Source organism: Blennius ocellaris, assembly GCF_963422515.1.
Source record: "Blennius ocellaris genome assembly, chromosome: 22".
Taxonomy (NCBI): Eukaryota; Metazoa; Chordata; class Actinopteri; order Blenniiformes; family Blenniidae; genus Blennius; species Blennius ocellaris.
Genome location: NC_137671.1, coordinates 15,639,392 through 15,663,624, shown reverse-complemented (window position 1 = coordinate 15,663,624; position 24,233 = coordinate 15,639,392). Strand labels below are relative to the sequence as shown.

Here is a 24,233-nt window from a genome sequence, read left to right as displayed (position 1 = left end):
TTGCAACCCTGGCGCCCTCTGGTGGCCACAAGGAGTTACTAGTTTAATGGATTAATGACACATTTAATATGGTTATAGATAGAAACTGTAAATAATGCCAGACCAGAAAAGTATTACACTTGTTTACAATCCATCACGTACTAATATATCATTACAGACCAACTTAAAACAATTTCTCTTTGGGATTGAAGTATTTCTATTCAATGTAACAAAATAAATAAAATGAAAGGCTTTATCAAAGTTATATGATACACATAAAAGATGTTTAATACCCACAAATTTAACTAATTATGCATGATTCAAGGAAAGAAAACCATGAATGATGTATAGCATTCAGACCGGTTAATAGAATATAACTACTTTTATTGCTTCATAGAAATTGCAGGAAAGAACAAAGAAATGTAGAAACTACATGCAAAATCACATTTTCTTCAGTTGTAGTGTCAACATTTTACTGGCGGTAAAATTAAAGTATATATTGAAACGTCATCAGACAAGAAGACTTATAGAAAAATGTTTATTGACAATATTGTACAAAAGCAATAAGCACAGATATATCATCACATACTGCAGTCATGTGATACATGTTCACATAGACGGTGGTAATAGCTCCACTGGTCAAGACACTGTCAAGCACTTTAACAGGTTTATCGGTGAAAGAGAGGGTAAATAAATTGTGTATGAGCAAAATCTATAATAAACAGTGATGTGGTCATTGCAGAATATCTTTATAAGTAAAACACAGTGCTGGAGCTATGCACACTGCACAACCAAACATCTTCACAAGCATTTCAGACACACGAGCCGTGTTATTTGTAAGACAGATCTACCTCAGAACAAAAAGGTAAATTGAATCGCAAGTAACAAAATATAAAGCTTAAAATGCACAATACGAGGCGAATGTATTTAGAAGATGCAGTTAAAAGTCAGTCCATGCATATAATAACTGGTACACCATCATTTGTGTAACATTTCAAGACACACGATGTCAGAAAATCAACATTGCATTGAAAAGTGGTGCCAATTCGTATCTGGTAATACTGATATTTAGCAGTGCATCCATCACCTGTGTCACCTCTCAGTCCGATGGACAGAGAGTCAAGGTAAGGCACACTACGAGATTCATCACTCCGATTATGCAAAACAAAGGTTCATTTATACGGTTGTAAAAATCCAGACACATCAGAAGGCCAAAAAGTTTTGTTCTGTGCAAATCTCAAAGGAAATTTGAGCAAAAAAGAAAGTCAAAAAGTTCACAATACCACAGCTAAAGGCCACAGACGTCAATTCAGCCTCTAAACAGCCTGGTAAAGTCAAAAGCTGATTAATGTCAGTGTTTATCTGCAGAAAAGTCAAGCTGCACATACATTTGACTGTTTAAAACACTTCAATAATGTTTTAAGATCCAAAGAAATAACATGAAAGTGCTCATGTGTTCACAAACCGGTGCAAAAGATATTCACTCCTCCAAATTTTTCGCATTAATATTGTCAGCTACGAAACCTCCCGAGTGCCGTAAAGGGATGATTCATGTCATTTCACCATAAAAATACACTGAAAGAGTTGGAAGATGGTCCACAAAGAGAACGCAGTGGTTAACGATGGAGTGAAATTTCTTCTTTCAAATCGCTTTTCATTTAAAAAAAAAGTTGAAATCACGTTTCAGATCTAAATTATGTCGGTACTTAAATATGGCTGTCATCAAACACTGAGCAGAGAACAAACAGGTTCATACATTATTATCTAAGGTCAGAAGTCAAGGTCCATCTCCTCCTTTCTGATCTCTGCGTCTTTGCGGGTCGTGTCGTCGTCCCGGGCCGGTTTCAGACGCCTGGTCACCAGCTTCAGGTTGGTCTCGTGGAGGATGACCTGCGTCAGGTATTTCTCTCGTTTGATTTGTTCTTTGACGGCGTACGGGACGTCGGGGATGACATAGGAGAGGATGAACTTTGTGAAGTAAACAATGTGCTGCAATTGTGAGGGGAAAAAAAGAACAAGGATGTTTTAATAATTCATTAAAACATACGCATTGTTTCAGAAAAGTTTGGCGTTTACATGGCAATGTTTTGAAAACAAAATCCGCTTCCATGGAAACGACAGAAATGCTAAAAACAACGTTGTTAGCAAGCTGGTTATTTTAACAATGAAACCACACACACATGCAGCAGAGGTTAGAGTTAGACGATTGAGTCAGCACATTACTGGAAGGTTCCACTTAGGGGGTTGCTCGACGCCTTCCCTCCTCTGCCCTTGATCGTGCCAACACTACACAGGGTCTCCAAGCAGGGCCACAGCCTGCTGCTGGTGGCTCCTTGGTGGCCGTGGAGGATCTGGTTTCCCCTGCTGTGCGGGCTCTCTCACCATCAGCCATGGTGCCTCCCCGACAGGAAAAATCTCCTCTCTCAATTGGGGGGTCAGATCTGGCACTCAGACCCTGGGCGTCTCCAGCTGTGGGCCTGGCCATTGCAGGGGCCGACCCGGTGCTGAATGACTGTACCGATGCCGTAAAGAGCCACCATCCTGAACGTGTTGGCGCCAGCCACCCGAACTCAATATGAGAACAAGTTCAAGAGGTTCTCTGTCTGGTGTGCAGACAGGCGGCTGGACCCAGTCCACTGCCCTGTGACCGCCATCTTGGATTTTCTCCAGTCCCTTCTGGATAGTGGCCGCTCGCAGTCCATGCTGAAGGTCTTTGTTGCCGCTATTTCCAGCAGACATGCCTAGGTGGACTCGGCCATGGCGGGCTCCCAACGGTTGGTGACCCACTTTCTAAAAGGGGCCCTGGGGCTCCGGCCTCCAAGGACTCAGAGGGCTCTGGCATGGGACCTGCCCCTGGTACTTGAGGCACTGGATCAACATCCCTTCAAATCTTTGGCACAAGTGGCGCTCAAGTGGGTGTCTGTCAAAACAGCCTTTCTCCTGGCCATTGTCTCCGCTAAACGGGTTGATGAACTACATGCCGTATCAGTGGAGGACACATGTCTGAGGTGGCACCCTGGGGGGAGTGGTCTCACGTTTCGGCTTAACGTGGCTTTTCTCCAAAAAGTGTTGTCGTCTTTGTATGTTAACCATGTTGAACCATCTTCAGGAGGGGTGTCAGAACTGCTGTGCCCAGTTCGGGCCCTGGAGACTTACATTAACGCTACATCAAGCATACGCCAATGCGAGCAGCTGTTTGTCTGCTATGGTGGCCCTACGCGGGGCAAGGCCATGTCAAAGCAGATGCTATCCCACTGGACACACTGTCCAGTGAGCTGGGTTTAGACCGTCGTGAGACAGTTTAGTGTTACCCTACTGATGATGTGTTGTTGCAATAGTAATCCTGCTCTGCGTTTCAGAGCCTACATGGCCAGTGCTCCCCCCTCCACCATCCGGTGTGAGATGTCACTCAACGAGCAGTGCATCTACCTCATGGGCTTCTCTGAAGAGGGTAGCCATTGAGGAGGTCTGTGCGGCAGCCTCGTGGACCTCACCCATCACTTTACCAGATTCTACAGACTGAACGTGGCTGCGCCCCCTTCTGTGGGAGCGTTCTTGGCCGTCACTCCTTCAGTATGCAGTGTGTGAGGTGTGTATCCCGATTTCTCGTGACACTGTTGACATTGCTCCTCCAGTGCTAAAGCACCGCCTCTGGTGGTCAGTGGGGATGAAATGGAACGAAAGTTACATACATAACTACGGTTCTATGAATCCCGGATGACCGACAGAGTGTTCAGTCACTCGAAATCACAGTGGTTTCGCGAGAAGTTTCCCGAGGAAAAGATTCACCGGTGACACCGGAACTTATAGATTCCTGGGGGTCACAGGTGACTTTGTTGGTATCGGTGTTCAACCAGTGTGTACATGAGACGTAGATATCCAGTGCTAAAGCACCGCCTTTGGCGGTCATCCAGTATTCATAGAACTGTAGTTACATACGTAACTTTGTTGTTTTGTTTGACACCTAAAACACTGCGAACATTTTGTATTTTCTACAGTGGCCCGAGATTCTAGATGTACTCACTTCAACGACGATTATAAAAGCCATTTTGGCTGCAATCACGTGCCAGTAGTAAACGTTGTGCTCGTACTCTCTGTGGTGCCCCGGAGGAAACCGGAAATCTCGATACCTGAGGAGGAAAAGGTTTTACAAAGCTTAACACCATAACAGTTATTTATCTATGTCGATATAAAACGTATGCAATCATCTACGCACCTGCATGTGGTGAAGTTGGAAGGCATGGAAATGTTGGCGTTGCGCACGTTCTTGTTGAAATCGGCGATATTGAAGACGGACAGGGAGCTGTTGATGTAGCCCTCCATGGTGTTGGTCGGGTACTCTCCGTACGGGTACACGGAGAAGGACCAGTAGTACACCAGCCGAGGAATCATGTCCGAGGTGAAGGCGATGATCATGGCCTGTTTGAGACAGCGAGCAGGAAAACCGACTGTTAAAAGGATTCCAGCCACTTCAATACAAAGAGCTGCTGCACGCATACTGTCCAACTGAGGAACTACTTTGCTATTTCAGTAATTAACACTGTTTTTTATAAAAATTCAAGATTACCCATTTTTTTTTATTTCTAAACACATGGCACCAGTCTGGAGAAACACGTTCACATCACAACTAAAATAATGGAAACCCACTAGGAAAACCCACATAAAGTTGTGTTCAAAATAACAGCAGTCCCACATCACAACCAAGATAAATCACTGTATTTGTAAGAATTTCAAGTTTTACACTGCAAGCAAGTTTCTATAAGGTGTAGTTAAGGTATAGAAAACCAATAAACCCAACAGGCATGACATGCATGCTGCTGATTCTGTGAAACTGAATCATTTCCTGAAAGGGTCGTGTTCAAAAAAATAGCAGTGCTGAGTTCAATTAGTGTGGTCACTGATTATTTGGGGAAAAAAGTGTGTTAAACAGGTGGCCCTTATTTAAGGATCAAGGCAACTGACACTGCATATGCTGGCTGTGTATTTGTCCTTGAAAAAGTAAGTAAAATGGGTCGTTCAAGACACTGTTCAGAAGAAGAGCGTTCTTTGATTAAGAAATTAATAAAACAGGGGAAAACCTATAAAGAAGTGCAGACAATGATAGGCTGTTCAGCTAAAATGATATCAAACGCTTTAAAATGGCAGCCAAAACCAGAAAGGCGAGGAAGAAAAAGAAAAACGACTATTCGAATGGATTGGAGAATAACCGAAATGGCAAAGGCTCAGCCAGTGATCAGCTCCAGGAGGGTCAAAGAACATCTAAGATTGCCCGTGAGTACTGTAACAATCAGACGACGTCCATGTGAAGCCAAGCTACCAGCAAGACGCCCCCGCAAAGCCCCATTGTTAGGAAAAAGCACATGTGCTGAAGCGGCTACAATTTGCAAAAGAACACATTGACTGGCCTAAAAAAGAAATGGCGTAATATTTTGTGGACTGATGAGAGCAAGATTGTTCTTTTGGGGTCTAAGGGCTGCAGACAGTTTGTCAGACGTCCTCCAAACACTGAATTCAAGCCACAGTACACAGTGAAGACGGTGAAGCACCATGATATGGGGATGTTTCTCGTACTATGGTGTTGGTCCGATTCATCGCATACCAGGGATCATGGATCAGTTTGAATACATCAGAATACTGGAAGAAGTCATGTTGCCGTATGCTGAAGAAGAAATGCCCTTGAAATGGGTGTTTCAACAAGACAATGACCCCAAACACACCAGCAAGCGAGCAAAATCGGGGTTCCAGACAAACAGAATTCAAGTCATGGAGTGGCCGGCGCAATCCCCGAACCTTAATCCCAGAGAAAACTTGCGGGCTGACATAAAAAATGCTGTTCATGAGGCCAAACCAAGAAATGCAGAGGAATTGTGGAATGTAGTACAATTGTCCTGGGCTGCAGTACCTGTTGACCGGTGCCAGAAGCTGGTCGACTCCATGTACCACACATGTGAAGCAGTTATCAGAAACCGTGGTTATGCAACTAAATATTAGTTTATTATTCTCAAGAAAGTTGAATCTTCAAGCATCTCTTGGTTTAAACAGTACATTTTTGAGTTTGTAAAGAAAGATGTCAACACTGCTATTTTTTTGAACATTGTATTTCTTGACTTTCTGTAAAATATTATCAAATTCAATTACTTTTTCAAATTCCCTTGCTGTAAAAAAGAATGTGCAGTGTCCCCAATGCATTTGTGTTTATTAAAATGCAATTTATTTGAAGAATTTTGAGGTTTTCTCTCCATTTTAAACACACTGCTATTATTATGAACATAACTGTACATCACAATTTGCAGAAAAGTGGAGGGAATTTCTTTTGTTTTTACTCGACGAGACAGCGGCAGACTTTATTTAGATCGGAGCTCTCAGGAGCCTTAAACAAAAACAAAATCTCTATAAAAATCTCTATAAAAATCTCTATAAAAAGTGGTGTGCAGTCAGGGGCTGCAGGGCTGTCAAATATGATTTTTCTTTTCTTATATAATTAAAAATCGATTCTGAAAGCTCTGTCTGGAATCAATAAGGCTGCTTGTTCCTTATGCAACTTTAATCAGAAAACGACTGGTTACATTTTGTGGAGTTCAAATCTCCTATGTCCTCCAAACACATCACAGCTCCTTTCCTCTGCTGGTGGCTCTGAGCAACTTCATTGCTACCCTCTGATAGAAGTTGGACGCTGCTATTGGGTTAAAATGTTGAGTGACAGTATCATCAGCCAATCAGATTTTGATGTGTTATTGACTGACCGCCTTAAGGCCAGCAAAGTTTCTCGCGACGGTCTTGCTGTCGTCATTGAAAGGAGCTTGACTGATTGGCCCATGGGCAGGTGATGATGACGCACTGTTATTGTGTGCGACTCTAGGGTGATGATGGTTAATTGAACAGCAAGATCGATGATACGATAGCGGACCTGCTTCAGGGACTTTTTCAAGGCGCTTGTTTGTAGAAGAAATGGAAATTGTGAGTAGAGAGGAAGACCGACCCCAGAAATGGATGAGCTAACTCAGACCAACAAAGGCTTTGCGCAGCATTTTACAGCAGGATGGATTTAATTTACAAGTGTTGGTGGTGCTAGTTTTTTTTTTTTTTTTTTACTTTCTCTGAATTAGATTGGCGCTGCTTTTGGCATTTGGTGCTGATTTTGAATGTAAAGTGGTTTTTCCCAAACAATCATAGCAGCTGCCACGATTAAATTACGCCAGGTTTTAGTTCGACCAAAGCGATATTGCTCCATTCATTTATCTCTGCACAGTGCTCTCTCTCCATTATTGTCATTCACACAGATAAGCAAGTATGCATGACAGTAGTGTATGAGACTCGCAGGGTCCGAACCGCCCGTGGGACGCTACGATCCCTTGTCTCCGTGCAAACCTGTAGGAAACACTGGGAAATGATCTGATGGCAAAGCTGCACAGTGGTGTCTTGATGTGTTGTGATTGTTGATCAGCTGTCATGTTGGTGTGGATTAAGTACTGATGCATAGTAGTGGCCTTACATTGGATTTGGAATATGTTTTTATTGTTAGACATAATGTGCGACTGCTGCATTGGCTGTATCTGCATCAGCGACAATGCTTTTTTTGGAGGGGAGGGGGGTATATTTTGTTTCTGCTGGCCCTGACTGAAACACCACTGCACTCTACGATCTATAAATCCCCGATTCTTACCAGCAGACGAAAAGAAGAACTTACATTTGTGGCCACAGCCAAGATGGCCACTCCTTGCAGGATGGGCTGCCAGGCCCCGATGTCCTGAGCTTTCTCTGGCACGATGCGACGAAACTGAGTGGTGATCTTCCAGGCGTCCACCCGGATCTCAAACAGGTTGTTGAGGAGAGCCAAGACCGGAGCCAGAGGGAAGGAGGCCACAAACAGGGTGACAAACCCAAACTGGATGACTGGGATGGACGAGACCAAAGCAAAGGACCATCAGATGCCGAGCGGCAGATATCATGACGTGAAGGCTGCCGCACGAATTGAAGACCCTCACCCATCTCGAGATATTCGTAGAACAGTCCCAGTTTTGAACTTGGCTGCAGCTGGTAGTCCTGTTCCCAGCGAGGAGTCACTTTCTCCGAGGCGGCTTGTGTGCAGTAACGAAATATCAGATTCTTCACCCACCTGCGGAGCAACGGACACCGTGACACACAGGAAGAGCAGCGGGAAACTTCCACTGTGTCACTTGTAGCACTCCATTTCAAAACAAGAGATCTTGACTGCTCACGGGAGTAAAACCTCCTGGATGTTGTTCCAAATGGCTTTTCCACCCATGATGATCGCCAGCTGAGTCGTCAACTCGATCAAACAGCCGCCGGGATCACACTGCGAGAGGAGCACACAGATCACGAGTCAGTGAGATGAATATATGAATTTTAATATGTGTAGTTTATATTTTTGACATGGTCAAATGTCATGTGTTGTTGGATCAAACACTGAACAACTTAGTCTATTGTGATAGAATAATGTATCTGTATATATTTGTCATAGTTTGAATAATATCCTTCAATAATCATACATTGCAATATTTAAGAAATATATACATAATGTACTTATAACTTTTCAACAAATAATTAGTCTTAATATAATACTCTAACTTCAGTTTCAGTTTATTAGCCATCTGTAGTATGAAAAACCACATTGGAAGAAAATGTGCAAGGAGCTCAAAGTGCGCTGTCAACATCAATCAATGCCACATACAATTCTATAGGGTAAAATACTGTACAATAAAAAGTCCATACAAAATTACAGATTATAATCCAGCACCAACCGCTCAAAGGTTTTCATCAAGACAGATGTGAGGGCCACATGCTAAAATTAATTGATTATTTAATAAGTGGAAGCTAAAATAAATAAGTTCTATCATTTATAGAGAAAGGATTTAATAAGTTGTACCTCTTATTGATCCTTTTCGGACATTCAACCAGATTAGATTTTTCCGATGTTACTTATCGACCGTTTGTTTGGTGAAATGTCTTTGGTTCATAACTGAACTGTTGATTCTGATATTTGATTTTGAGCATGTTTGAAATAAAATATGAAATAATTTGTGGTCATAATTCAACACATAACGAAGGATTCGACTGAAGCCAGCAGACTATTTTATCCCTGTCCTATAAATTCTATTATGTACGTTACATTTATATGAAGGAAAAGCAGTTGGAAAAAGTATGAACTTATTTGATTATATCCTTGTAGTACTAAAGTGTTTTAATCAATAGCTTCATGAGTGAAACAATAAGTTTTTCTCATTTCAGCATCAGAATACATCTGAGATAGGGAAACAGGAAGCGACACAGGAACTTTTCAAACCAGCGTGTACTTTAAACACATTAGTAAGCCGGGTTACTACTGCATAGAAAGATCATCCTTCAAATGACACATGAAACTTTACCTCCTCATTCCGGTATTTCCCCAAGAGATAAACCGGCTGTCCGGGGTAGCCGACAGCTTTCCCTTTGAAGAAGGCGATGTAGAAACACGAGGAGTAGTAGTTGACGAACTGAAAGAGGAACATCTTCAGAGTCAAGCTGTTCTCGTAGTCCGTCTTGGTCCGAGGGAGCTCTGAGATTGCACAAGAAATCATATGAAGGTCGTCTCGGGGAAAAGTCTCGGTAGAAAAACTACATTTTAAAGTGCAGAAAAACCTCTGCATTTTGCTTTAAAAGAAGTGAAGATGGAGTCATATTGTACATTGATGGAGTTAATATTGAGGAGTTTAGGTCTTTGGGAATCATATTGGATGAAAGTTTGACATGGAAATCACATGCATCATACACACTGCCTGGCCAAAAAAAAAAGATGATCCAAACAAAAGGTCACACACTCTAATAGTTCGTTGGACTGCCTTTAGTTTTGATTACGGTACGAATTCACTGTGGCATTGTTTCAATAGGCTTCTGCAATGTCACAAGATTTATTTCCATCCAGTGTTGCAATAAATTTCCACCAAGACCTTGCATTGATGAAGGTAGAGTCTGACTGCTTCACAAAGCCTTCTCCAGCACATCTCAAGGATCCTCAATGGGGTTAAGGTCTGGACTCTGTGGCAGCCAATCCATGTGTGAAAATGAGGTCTCATGCTCCCTGAACCACTCTTTCACAATTTGAGCCCGATGAATCCTGGCATAGTCATCTTGGATTATGCACGTGCCATCAGGGAAGAAAAAAAATCCATTGATGGAATAACCTGGTCATTCGGGATTATTCAGGTAGTCTACTAACTTCATTCTTAGAGCACATGCTGTTGCTGAACCTCGACCTGAGCAACTGCAGCAGCCCCAGACCACTTCACTGCCTTGTGCAGTCGGCACGAGGCAGTGATGGGTGCATCACTTCATCTGCCTCTCTGCTGAAGCCCGGTTGACAGGGCGGGATTATAAAATTGTCGGCAGATTTCCCAAACTTGAGAGACCACACACACACGGCGCTAAATAATCACAGGATTAACAGTTTTGGTCGTACAACGTGTGGCGTGCAGCCACTCGGCAACATCAACCGACTTCACTGGCAAACATCCCTCGGTCAGACGGGATAGCTCGCAAAAGCTCGCGAAATCAAACGTGATTCCAGAGTCAACAAACCTGGAGGACGAAGAGGATGCAATGGCGATTCTTTGTGGTGTGTTTATCCGAAAATACAAGTTTTAAAAAGAGGCGGCGGTCATGACAGCTGTTTTCATTTTTAGATTCCCCGCGTGCTTCCGGTCCGGCGTTTCACACAGTGAGAAGTTGGGCCAAAACAATCCAACAGGTTGAATATCCCGGCTCTCAGATCGGAGCGGTACCGACATCGTTCTGAGCAGATGAGAGCAGTCTTAACGCACCACACGGCAGGAATATCGGATGATATTATCTTGTGATGATCTGAGCGTCCTTAAGATTGTCGGACGGAGAGAATCGGGGCCAAACTTGGTCTCATTATCCTGCCGTGCCGTGCCGGGCTTTACCCCGATGTGCCCATCAGTCTGGAACAGGGTAAATCTGGACTCATCAGACCACATGACCTTCTTCCATTGCTCCAGAGTGCAATCTTTATGCTCTCGAGCAAACTGAAGCCTTTTTTTCCCCGGTTAGCCTCACTGATTAGTGGTTTTCTTATGGCTACACAGCTGTTCAGCACCAATCCCTTGAGTTCCCTTCACATTGTGCATGTGGAAATGCTCTTACTTTCACTAGTAAACATAGCTCTGAGTTCTACTGTTGTTTTTCTTCGATTTGATTTCACCAAATGTTTAAGTGATCACCGATCACGATCATTCAGGATTTTTTTCCGGCCACATTTCTTCCTCGAAGACGATTGGTTGCCACTATCCTTCCAGTTTTCAAGAATGCATCAGACAGTTCTTAACCTAATTTTAGTAGTTTCTGCAACCTCCTCATATGTTTTCTCTGCTTGATGCATGCCAATGATTTGACCCTTCTTAAACAGACCAACATCTTTTTCACAACCTTGGGATGTGTCTTTTAACATGGTTGTTTAAGAAATGAGAAGCAACTAATTGCACCAGTTGAGGTTAAACAACTTGTTGCCAGCTGAAAGATAATCGCCGATGCACTAATTATCCAATAGGAGGCTTGTAACTATTTGCTTAGTTAAATCCAGATGGCGACTCTTTTTTTTTTTTGCCAGGCAGTGCATTTTCAAAGCCAAATACAGAATTTTACCAAAAAACCTGCTAAAGTTATTTGTTTTTTACTTCAGAAGATGAAAATCACAGGGGAAGATTTGATTTTAAGCACCAAGTTGCTTGGACCAGTTTGAAACTAATGTGTTTTTCAGTTGTTTGTGTAGAAATATGGAATTCACTTCAGGATGTATAGATTCAAGTAAGGGGAAAATAATGTAAGAAATATTTTCTCCTTGCTGCTCCTTTCCGATCATGGAGGTGTTGATTTGAAAGTGAAAAGTGCATTAATGTGCAAATTCTGCTTCCACTTTCATAAAATAAAAAATAAATACAATTTAATAAATTTTAAAAAGTCAGAGATAAACTCACCGAAGTCTGTGATCCAGATGGCGACTCGCTCGTAGAGCATGTTGAGAATCATGATGACGACGAAGCTGATGATGGAGGCGGTGACAGACGTGGCCATCTGAGGCGTCACGTACTCCTTGATGGGCTCCAGATCCTTCAGGTCGTTGTTTCGCAGTTTGGCCGAGAAGGTGATAAAGACGACGAGGCGGTACACGGTGATGGCCACGATGGAGGCCAGGATCAACATAATCTGAAGGAGGAAACGCAATTATCCTGGATCACGGGGTCAAAGTTCACTGAGAGAAGGTGAGAGGATTTGCTGATGAATATACCTTTCATCAGCAACTCAACTTAAGGAGACTGATTAGAACCAACACTGGAAACTGTCATGACAGTTAGGATTCCACTTTTGGTTTGTGGCTGATAAACTGAGAATAACATTGAAAGTGAGGGTTTTGTGCATTAGATGTGACTGGATAGAGCATGGAGCTCACACAAATAGAGAATTTGAGCACAATGTTATGGTAGAGGAAGATATCAAACATAATGGAGGGTTAACAACAGTAAATAAAAGATAAAATCCATTATTCAAATGATCCGGCTCTTTAAAATTCCCAGACGTTGTGTATTTAAAAACATGTGAAATGTTTGTGGTCAGAATGGAAAACCTTCCTGTTTCTATTCAGGAATTTGTTTTTAACTGGAGAGAAGAATATAAATGAAGAAGATTGTTGATTTTAGAATAATGTTTGAACAACTGTACAGATGCAAAAGTCTCCAGTCGTCTCCTGTGAACACCAAGGAAGAGCTGCTTTCCAGCAGCACAACTCACCCAGCGTTAGCATACAGCTAACACCAGAGGCCTGCAACCAGGGCCCTTCACTCCTCAACTCCTCTGCTGACCCGACCACGAGGGTCACACCTTCCCAGGACCCGGAGACCAGCGCCCAGAGTCTGACCTCCCATCAACCAGGGAAACCAACCAGTTTCTCCAGGACGGACCAGGGAAACAACGCTTCACAGAACTTCTTTGTGTTTTCCTCAACCAGCAGGAAAACCATCACAGACCTGAGCGACCAGCTCCTCAGTCTGGACAAAGGAACAACCAGGAGCTGCAAAGAAGGACTCCTGAAACATCAACTCCATCTTCTTCTCCTCAGCCTGCAGAACCAGCAACCACAGTTAGCAGGAGGTGCTAACTACAGGAGAAGACACCAGCTTCCCTCCAGCAGGACAACAACTGAACTCCTTCAAGGAAGTGGTCACAACAACTGGGCTTTACCTGAGATTAGTTAAACCTGATGCTATGATAGAACTGTTTAACTTTATGAAGATGTGTTGATTCTCTTACAGTGATTGAGTTCTATAGATAATGATATTAGGAGCAGTTATCAACCTGTAAACCAACGTTAGCTCTGCCACAGACACAGGGTCTGCATGCTAATCTTTGCTTTACTAACTTGTTAACTCACAATCCTACACATATCACATCAAAGACAACATCACACAGTAACTGAACACCATCTGACGACTCGCATTCACATCAACTCATTCTAGAAATGGTCCTCTAGCAGAGACACACAGGAAGCAGATGCTAAAGACTAGCTTCTATGTTCCATTGTTCTCCAGCACATGGTCGAGACCCAGGACAGACTTCCTGTTCTCTGATAACCTCCATTTGAATGTAGTTTCTTGTGATCCGCCATCTTGTTTCGTAGTTCCATCACATCTCACACCCACACACACACACACACACACACACACACAGCTGTATATAGGTAGTTAGAATCTGTGTTTTATTTGTTTTCATTGTCAATAAATATCATTTTTGGAATCATTCTTGCTGTTTTATTAATGTGCACAAAGGTGAATGAAATGTCGACCTCTTCTGTGTTAAGAACTCCAAAATCCTTCAAACTTCATAGTTAATTCGGGTAATTGTAATTAATTTAACTATTAATTCAAATTCCTGATTAACCGTTTAGTATATCTTATGAGACTGATATAATTGAATTGGCTATCATTTCCTGTTAAAACAGGTGGTGCTCCGAGGTATCTGATACAGATCAGATTAAATTTCAATAACATTATTAATAACTATCTTTGATAATTATTAATCATTATCGATAGCCAACCACAACATAAATAGTGATCTTTATGAGGTAAGAAATCCCTACAAATGTATGAGGAGGTTTTTGAGTTAATGTGAAGTATTATCAACATATGAGGAGAAAATATGTTACAAAATAACTTGTGACTCATGAAAGTATCAGCAGAAACAAAGTAACTAAGTTACCCAGAATAAGACAGTCCCGATTCCGATGGACACCCGAACACATCGCCCACAGCTTGTAAACGGCACTTTTTCTTTCACCTAAAACACAACGTGAACATGTTAAAACACAAAACTCTTTGATTAAATTCATGATAGAATACCAACGCTTCACCAGATTTTGGTCTGTGGGGTACATTAAGAAAACAAAGCAGAAAGGAAGTGAGTGACTTGCCCCTGTGACGGGGTTTTTCCTCTCATGGATGCATTTGGCCTCATATTCTGGACGAGGCGGCTCTTCCTGCTCCAGAAACTCCACCGTGTCCCACTGGTACTCCAGCTCCGCCTGGTAACGCTTCCAGAACTCCAGGAACAAGGTCACTGCAGGAAAAAACAAGGCGGGGGACGGCGAGAGGAGGTGAAAATGAAGAGTTCTGAATGAGGAACAAACGTGCTATAAATACAGCCGCTCGTCATTTCGGCCCTGTGCAACAAAAGAAGGGGAAAAAATGCATGAAACTCACCCCAAACTGACATGAACACGGCAAAAACCAAAGTTCCAAAGTTATCAAATATGCAAAGTTTCTAAAGAGAGAGAAAGAGAGAGTTATATTTCTTTTTTTCAAAACTTGTATTTTTTCTAACATTATACACGAACACAGAACAGTTGAGTTTAAATTGAACTTTTCTGAGAAAACAAATGCTCAAATATAAACAACAATACAGACTAAAGAACCAAAGCCACTTTGGGAATTCATTCATGTTATTAGCTTTAAAGACGGTTTTACGTGGAAAAAAAAAATCCATCAAGATTTACTCCATGACGTTCAGCCACTAATCCCTTGTTGGTGTTGCTTCTTTACCCTGATTTCTCGATCATAACCTACAGTTTTTTTTTTCAGACATCTGTCTGTAGGTATGTAACGTGTTATGAGGGTCTGCTGGGAACACCTGGCCGAGCCCTCCGTCCGTGCAGTTTTCAACTCCCACCTCCGGGAGAGCTTCTCACAGATCCCGAGGGAGGTTGGAGACCTTGAGTCCGAGTGGACCATGTTCTCCTCTTCCATTGTCGAAGCCGCTGCTCGGAGCTGTGGCCGCAGGGTTTCTGGCGCCTGTCATGGCGGCAATCCCCGAACCCGGTGGTGCAAACTGGGGACATTGTTGGGCGGTGGAAGGAATACTTCGAGGACCTCCTCAATCCCGCCACCACGTCTTCCATTGAGGAAGCAGAGGCTGGGTTCTCAGAGGTGGACTCGTCCATTTCCCAAGCTGAAGTCACCGAGGTTGTTGTGAAGCTCCTCGGTGGCAAGGCACCGGGAGTGGATGAGATTCGCCCAGAGTTCCTTAAGTCTCTGGATGTGCAGGGACTGTCGTGACTGACTCGTCTCTGCAACATCGCGTGGCGGGCGGGGACAGTACCTCTGGACTGGCAGACCGGGGTGGTGGTCCCTCTCTTCAAGAAGGGGGATCGGAGGGTGTGTTCCAACTACAGAGGGATCACACTCCTCAGCCTCCCCGGGAAAGTCTACTCCAGGGTACTGGAGAGGAGGGTCCAGCCGTTAGTCGAACCTTGGATCCAAGAGGAACAATGCGGTTTTCGTCCTGGTCGTGGAACACTGGACCAGCTCTATACCCTCCACCAGGTGCTTGAGGGTTCGTGGGAGTTCACCCAACCAGTCCACATGTGTTTTGTGGATCTGGAGAAGGCGTTCGACCGTGTCCCCTGAGATGTCCTGTGGGGGGTGCTCCGGGAGTACGGAGTCCGGGGTCCCTTGTTAAGGGCTGTTCGGTCCTTGTATTCCCGGAGCAGGAGCTTGGTTCGCATTGCCGGCAGTAAGTCAGACCTGTTCCCAGTGCACGTTGGCCTCCGGCAGGGGTGTCCTTTATCACCGGTTCTGTTCATCATATATATGGACAGAATTTCTAGGCACAGCCGGGGGCCGGAGGGGGTCCAGTTTGGGGACCACAGGATCTCATCTCTGCTATTTGCGGATGATGTGGTTCTGTTGGCTCCATCAAGCCTGGACCTTCAGCGTGCACTGACACGGTTCACAGCCGAGTGTGAAGCAGCTGGGATGAAGATCAGCACCTCTAAATCCGAGGCCATGGTTCTCGACCGGAAAAAGGTGGCTTGCCCCCTCCAGGTCGGTGGAGTGCCCTTGTCCCAAGTGGAGGAGTTCAAGTATCTTGGGGTCTTGTTCACGAGTGGGGGAAAGATGGAGCGTGAGATCGACAGGCGGATCGGTGCAGCGTCTGCAGTTATGCGGACGTTGTATCGGTCCGTCGTGGTGAAGAAGGAGCTGAGCCAAAAAGCGAAGCTCTCGATTTACCGGTCGATCTTCGTTCCTACCCTCACCTATGGTCATGAACTATGGGTCATGACTGAAAGAAAGAGATCCCGGATACAAGCGGCTGAAATGAGCTTCCTCCGTAGGGTGGCTGGGCGTACCCTTAGAGATAGGGTGAGGAGCTCAGTCACCCTTAGAGATAGGGTGAGGAGCTCAGTCACCAGGGAGGAGCTCGGAGTAGAGCCGCTGCTCCTCCACATCGAGAGAAGCCAGCTGAGGTGGCTCGGGCATCTGTTTCGGATGCCCCCCGGACGCCTCCCTAGGGAGGTGTTCCGGGCATGTCCCTCAGGTAGGAGGCCTCAGGGCAGACCCAGGACACGCTGGAGGGACTATGTCTCTCGGCTGGCCTGGGAACGCCTTGGGGTGCCACCGGAGGAGCTGGAGGAAGTGTCTGGGGTGAGGGAAGTCTGGAAAACTCTGCTCAGACTGCTGCCTCCGCGACCCGGCCCCGGATAAGTGGTAGATAATGAATGGATGGATGGATAGATTCTTCTTGTAATAGTCCTGTAGTTCAAGATACCTGTTAAAATCATGTTTTAAGTTATATATCTGTCCTTAATTAAGCAACTCACCAAGATACACACATTGTCGGAACAAAAACATATTATTGACGAATGTAATTCCCCCTTTGATTCTGAATTCGGATGATGTTATGAATGTTGTGCTGTATGCAAGTATTTGATCCTCACTTCACCCTCACCGTTCAGCTGAGCTCCACGACACATTACAAAGAGATGTATTAAAAATCAGACTCACTTTTGAAGTGTCACACGTGTTGTTTAACGTCCAGTATTTGCACGAGTCACACTGCGGGCACATTACTAGCTTTCCTCCGATGTTGGAGTCACACACCTCTTTGCTGTGTGTTAACAGAGGGGAATGAATAAAAACAAGTTAAACAGCAGCCGTTCTCTCGGATAGTCAGATAAACTAGTATCCACTGGATTTACAGTACCTCCAGGTGCTGGTTTCTTGAGTTTTGTACCCATAAATAAAACAGGCCAGTCCCACGACAGCAGCCAGAGCGAGCATGATGGTGTAGAAACCCAACCAGGCGAAGTAAATGCCGATCTTCTCCCCATAATACTTTCTGCGAGAAGACGTATACAAGAACAGTAAAAAATAAAAAGTTCTCACGCCTAAATAGATGACAGAAAAATTCTTTAAAAAAAAACAAAAAAACATTGAAAAGGTAGATTCTTTCTGCACCTGATGAGGTCCAGCGGTTGCATTTTGTAGAAGCTTTTTGGATGAGCCCATTCGTTATACAGCAGAAACCTCTCACTGGGGCAGCCCTCTTCTTTGGACGGGACGTTAAACCTGCACTGAATGGGCCAACAGAGTTAGTATAATCCATCATTCTGATGAACTGGGGCTGATCCCAGCTGTGTATTAGTCAACCGAAGTGACAATAACAAACAAAAACACAACAGGAACCAAGTCTAACTTACATCATGGAGGGGATACGCAGCTTTGTACACGCCAGTGTCCAGCAGCTTATTGATACCAAACTTCTTTGTACACCCTCGGATTTCAAAAGGAGCTCGGCTCAGGATGTAAAAGGCCTGAGAAGAGAATAAAAAGAGCCCAGCTGTAAAGTTGTAATTTGCATATTTGTGATTTCTCATCAACAAAACAAAAGCTGAATCTGTGAGCTTTTCTGAGTTTAGGAAGTATCTACATCTGGGTTCCTAAAGTAGAGTCATTATTCTGAAAATGAGGAATCAGAATCAAGAGTTCCCAAATCAGCTTATTATCTGTGACATTTGCATGCTTTTGATTCTGAGAAGTGTTCGCAGACTCGGCGCTACAATTTGTCAAACAGATATAATTTGTTGCACGGTTTCCGTGATCAAGCCACTTCATACGGTGTTTAGCTGAGAGATTGGAACCAAAACTGAAAATGTTGATTTGATGTCCTGGACCACAAAGAAAAAGGAAGAATTATTGAGAAGCCCCTGGCTTGATGAGCTCAACGTGTCCCAATGTGGGCGGAGTCAACATTGATGTGGGTTGGGTTTGTGGAACATGTGCTTGGGCAGCGTGTCGCGTTAAAGCCGATCAATACTCCATAAGAACAAGAAGAAAGTTCAGCACTCCGGGGTCCTGCTGAACAAAATTATATCAGCTCCCTCTGACTGAAGAAATTTGGTTCCATCCGGGTCGAAGCATGTCAGTCCGCACTGCCAAAACTTCCTAACGCCCATGTGCTGCGCGTTCCAGCTCGCTAATGACCATCAGTCATATTGCAATCATGTTTAGCATGTAATGTCACTACTGTATGAGCCCCGACGCTCGTTAACATGTCGGATGGTGGGCTTACGTGATGCACCTGAACGCATCACTCAAAGCTGTCAGCTCCTGCAGTTAAAACCGGAGCAACATGGCAGCTCAGGCACAAAGTTTCTCTTTTATCACCGTTTTATCACTGTTATCACTTTTAACAACAGTTCGGAAACAAGCTGTGTCGTTGAAAAGTTCAAAAGTCTTTTTTTGCAAGACCAAAAACTGTTCTGACATTGGAAGGCTCTCAATCACATCATATTGTCTGTTCAAGCTGCCTGCTGTTAGGGGGCGTGGTCTATTAGTTTGACAGCTTCTTCACGGAGTGTGGATGGCTGGACCTCACAATCCAACTTTTCTCTTTGTTCTTATGGGTTCTTACGTTTATGCAGGGGTGTTAGGCTCTCTCCGTTTTACTCTCCGGACGTTTGACTCCACCCACATCCCTAAACATTTGCCTGATGTTTGCTCTGCAGTCAGGGATTATTGGAATTATTGGATGTTTATTGGGTTTATATAGCACCTCCTGCAAGAGTCCAAGAGTTTACACGACAATGATTTGAAGTGAAAATGCTGTGAAAATGGGGGCAAACGCCCCGAACAGCACCAACTCGTGGCTAAACATGTCTGCAGAGTCGGAGCGTTTTCAAAAAGTTGTGTTTTCAGTGACTCGTAGGGTCACTGTTGCGTAAACGGACACCAAAATGCAATGAAAGTTTTGTGTTTTCACTTGAAATCATTGTGGTGGAAGCCGGACTGATAAAAGCTGTCGCTTTTACTGCTGCTCTGAAAATTGGTTCAGATCATCGGACTTGTGATGTTTATCTGTACAGCAGGAGTATCCAAACTCCGTTCTGTAGGACCGGTGTCCTACATGTTTTAGTTCCCTCCCTGCTTCAGCATACCTGAATCTAATGAGGATGTCATCACCAAGGCTGGGGAAAAGCCCAATAATGAGTCCTTCACTGCAATCAGGTGTGTTGCAACAAGAAGAGAGCTCAACTCTACAGGACGCCTGCCCTGCAGGACCGAGCTTGGACACCCCTGCTCTACAGCAACAAACACAAGGCTTCTGTTGCGCATCCTCAACGTGTCAATGGTTATAAACAGTAAGACGCTTCAGGCCAGATTCACAATAGCCTGTTGATACTTCACACCCAAATATAAACCAATGAGAAAAACTAACTGCAACAACTTGCCATTCTGCTCCTCATGGCCTGAGTGAAGAACAAATCTTGGTCCTTCACGAGGAAGTAATCCAGTCGGTCCTTCTCGAAGGGGGCGGTGAAGAACTCGGCCTCCTTCCTGATCAGCTCCTCATTTGGGTAGAAGTACTTGGTGACGCAGGAGAAGAAGCGCCAGGCGGAGGGTCTGGAGGACAGGTCGTTGAGCTGGATGGGAAGCTTGATGTGCAGAACCTCGGCGTACGTGCACAGAACCTCCCACGGCATGTGGACCTTCACGAAGGTGAGCTTCTCGTCAATCACCTGCAGAGAAGAGTTCAGATCGAACAAAAGACGGACGGAAATAAAGATAGCCTCCAGGTTGTTTCCACTTACAGACGGCGTGGCTTCCAGCTCGATGCCCATCTTCATCAGGCTGGCTTCGAAATATTCCCGCCGCCTCTGCAGGAAGAGACAGAAACAGCTGGAATCAAACTCTTTTAGATACAAACTGAACTGCTGCTGAGAGTTCGTCTGTGTGACGAAAGACCATGAAGACAAAACAAAATGAGAAAGAGCACAAACAAGTTCAAAGATGACAAGGAAGTGAAAGACAGAATCTCCTGTGTACTTAATCAGCACTTTGTTTACAGTAGATAACTTTATTCAAAGTAATTTTAGACTCATTGCTTAAAATATGCGATTGAGAATCTTGTAATCCCATAACACAACATTATTTACACAGCAAACAAACTAGAGTACAGTGAATGTTGACATCAAATCATTAACTATTGACATCCCTGATCAAGTGTTTTAAATTACTGAAATTAAACAAAAGATTTTAAGTCAAAAAAGTTGAAAAATATAAATCAACACTATTTTTATTGCAATTTTAATAAGTGGATTAGAGTTTGTTTTTTTTACCAAGTCTCAATGATCTATAAGAAAGAAATAAAGAGGAAAAAAAGGACAGAACTGTTCATCGAGATGCCTGAGAGTTAAACAGCGTGACAATCAACAATTAAACAAGCCACACTTCATTAACTTCTTCCTCTTATTCTTCTTTTTCCCACTGTTGTAACCATGGGCACATGTTGTGCTCCATCGTCATGGAAACGTGACCAGCTGTTGCTACACTGTGACCAGAGTGAGTGAAGTCGGTGTGAACACAGAGTGACAATGTATCAATTTGTAAACGCAGGATGATTTCAAGACGAGTGTTCAGAAGCCTTTCTGACTTCAAGCAGAAAACGGGGATGTAACTTCTGTTTGACCCGCGCCGGCTCTGGAAAAGCTGGGAGTGCCTGGAACAAAACGCAGCGCAGCTCACTGCAGAAACGCTTCCGTTTGGGACGAGAAGGAGTGAGGAAATGCCTCAGTGCCGGCGGATCTCTACCTGAGCTTCTTTCTGTGTGACACACGTCAGGAAATAGTTACTCACGCACTGAAATCACACTTTGCTCCACCTGAGGATTGGAATTACAACACTGTGAGCTGTAAACCTTCACAAACATGTTGCGTATGTCAGTAAACTTGTTGTGAAAGGCAGCAGGCAAACGTCCCTAAACACAAGGGCTAATGTTCCTTCCTACTAACATAACTTGTTTTCCTCTTTAGTGCATCCACGATGTGATGCTTCATGGTTTAGACCAGTGGCGTCAAACACATTTTAGTTCAGGGCTCAATTTCTTCCAACCCGAACTGGTAAAAAGCACTGTTTTTGTAATGAAACCACACACACATGCAGCAGAGAACAATCCACTCTCAACACTAACAATGCTCATACACTGACATTCTAGTGGACAGACGACCAAGTTGGCTTTTTATTGCAGCGACTGTCAAAATAAAACTACCAAGTCCCAGGAAAATCTGGACTGGGAGTCATGACACGACGGAGGAAACATTGTTCTGATTGTCCTCCTACTGAGCATGTGCAGAAGATCTCGTTACTACGACTGTGGCGTGTAGGACCAGTAGCAGTGTTTCCGCCATCTACACCAAGTCCAAGTCTTCTCAAAAAGCTGTGTTTTCCCCAGTTTCCATGGAGACGGAGTCGGACCATTGTCAAAAAAGTTGCTTCTTGAAAGCCTTTTTCAAAAAGTTGCATTTTCAGAGGCTCTGAGCACTGCTGTCGTGTAAACACGGCCTCAGTATTTCCCCAACTTCCCTCCAGGAAACAGATTAAATAAATCAGCTTCTCTATTTTATGACGGCTCAGAAGTTAAAGTCTATTTGCCTTTGTTACAAAGTAAAGAGTTTGATATCAGAGCGTCATTATAGGAGCAAATAAAAACTCCTTTTGTAAATATGGAGGAGTCACTTATATAAGCATGACGTCCTCTGACCGGTATCAGGTCTGGAACCTACCAAGCTGATGATTTAAGCAAAAAAAGAAGAAGAAAGAAACAATTACTCAACTATGCATTAATAGATTATAAAATGTATTAAGCAATAGCAGGATTTCTCATTATATTCTGCTGTTTGACCACTTTAGCAGACTCAGTTGGTCACATTCATCCAGATTTCTTCTTCTGTCTCTATTCTATGAGACAAGAGCAACATTCAGCATTTCTAAAGCTTCAAGCAGCAGATTTACTGAAAGGGAAAGACAAACTGACCTTGCGCCGCTGGAACGTGTGCCTCTTCTCGAAGTCCTTCTTGTCCTCGTCCTCGTACACCAGGATGTAATCGATCCTCCGCACGCCGTCGTTGAAGAACAACGAGTCGGCTTTGCCGTTGAACTCCGCCTGCGGGCAGAAACGGGGCTCGTCAGGTAAGTCTGCGGCCTGGTACTCGTACGCTTCCTCCTCCATGATGTCGTACATGCTGAGCTTCTCCACGAGGACCGCTGGGGCAGAAATACTGGTGAGCTGACCTTGACGAGTCTATTTAAGCTGTGCTGTTAGCCATGCGGGAGAAATGGGAAGAGTCAACAAACAGAAGATCTCCGCCCTGACTGCACCGGCTGATCGCAGGTTTCCTGCAGTCACAACTTCAAAAGCTGTTTGGTGTTTGCTTTGGGAACATTTTAGACGTTAAGAGAACATTGCAGGAACATTTTATTTTTGATGATCGATTACTTCCATGTTAAAGCATAAAATACACACAAAAATCTATTTACATAAAATCTATATATACTCACACATACATACATTGTGTACTTCATGTACTTTGATTGACCTCCACAGACCTGACAGATGAAACTGCTGTTTCAGGTTTTTGACACAGATGTGGTGCTGGTCGACATCCTCACACTGTTGACTCACCTGTTGAGCTTTGGCGACTGTTGATCCTTCTTTGATACTGTGATACGTTGGTAAAAACTCCTCTGGGTAAACTGTGGAGCAAGAGAAAGACTAGATTACCACACAGGAATTAACCGGGTGGGGAAACGCGTAACAGTGCGTGTTCTATCTTTCTATCTTTGTTATTGTTGTTATTGGACAAATATTTTCCAACCGAACTGGTATAAGTTTACACTGCGAGGAGATCGTCTCTCCTTTTCTCAGGCCCCGACTTTGTATGTCAGGAACATTTTGTCTTTCTCTCCTGTATTCTGTGACCTTCAGTATTTCACCGGCGATTCAGATTAGATCTGGGGTGTCAAACATGAGGCCTGCGGCCACAACTGACTCACAAGAGGCTCCAGGTCGCCAAACCACCAAGCAAATTATAAAATATGATTTTGACGCCTCTGGAACGGAGCAGAAGAGGAGTTCTCACTGGAGAAGCAAAAAGCAAGGCCGGATTCGATCAAACAAAAACTTTCTATTGTGTTTTTTTTCGTTCCTGTTTCACCCTCATTCATCTTCTCTTGTATCGTTTCCTCACTTCCACAGAGAAACTGACCCCTGGCATGTTGACGCAGCAGCAGACTTTCATTTATTTCCCTAAATGTCACGCTGCCGTCTTGCGGCCGCTCGCTCCGTCTCCCTCCCGGAGCTGTGTTGCTCCACTGCATGGAAAAGAGAGAGGGGACGGGCCACTCACCACTGCATCGATTGTCCAAACGCTGAAGACACAGTTTCCACATGCAGAGACTCCGCCAAAGCAGAAACTCTTGGATGTGTTACTGTACAATCGAAACTGCGAGTGTTGGAGTGGTACAGCGTCTCATGTGGCAAACCTCGGCTGTCTTTCCACATTAAGGGGAAGTGAATGAGGACTAATTGTAGACAGATGTTGTTTTCTAAACATGGGCCATAGCAACCAGCTGGGG

The 24,233-nt window shown here is 44.0% G+C and overlaps 1 protein-coding gene across 1 annotated transcript in view; it reads right to left on the bottom strand.

Moving 5' to 3' along the window:
• Positions 1-346: 346 nt before the first annotated feature.
• Positions 347-24,233, bottom strand: part of ano6 (anoctamin 6) — a 28,509-nt gene continuing 4,622 nt past the window's right edge. Inside the window, exons 2-20 of the mRNA XM_080518175.1 lie at positions 23,281-23,351; positions 22,633-22,761; positions 20,411-20,476; positions 20,051-20,338; positions 18,020-18,133; positions 17,778-17,893; positions 17,524-17,658; positions 17,325-17,427; positions 14,745-14,805; positions 14,456-14,601; positions 14,245-14,322; positions 11,970-12,198; positions 9,366-9,535; positions 8,199-8,296; positions 7,965-8,095; positions 7,667-7,872; positions 4,196-4,398; positions 4,004-4,109; positions 347-1,968 (exon numbers count right to left, since the gene is read on the bottom strand). Of these exons, the coding sequence (XP_080374301.1) occupies positions 1,750-1,968; positions 4,004-4,109; positions 4,196-4,398; positions 7,667-7,872; positions 7,965-8,095; positions 8,199-8,296; positions 9,366-9,535; positions 11,970-12,198; positions 14,245-14,322; positions 14,456-14,601; positions 14,745-14,805; positions 17,325-17,427; positions 17,524-17,658; positions 17,778-17,893; positions 18,020-18,133; positions 20,051-20,338; positions 20,411-20,476; positions 22,633-22,761; positions 23,281-23,351 (2,669 nt within the window). The 3' untranslated portion in view covers positions 347-1,749. The remainder of the gene's footprint in view (positions 1,969-4,003; positions 4,110-4,195; positions 4,399-7,666; positions 7,873-7,964; positions 8,096-8,198; positions 8,297-9,365; positions 9,536-11,969; positions 12,199-14,244; positions 14,323-14,455; positions 14,602-14,744; positions 14,806-17,324; positions 17,428-17,523; positions 17,659-17,777; positions 17,894-18,019; positions 18,134-20,050; positions 20,339-20,410; positions 20,477-22,632; positions 22,762-23,280; positions 23,352-24,233) is intronic.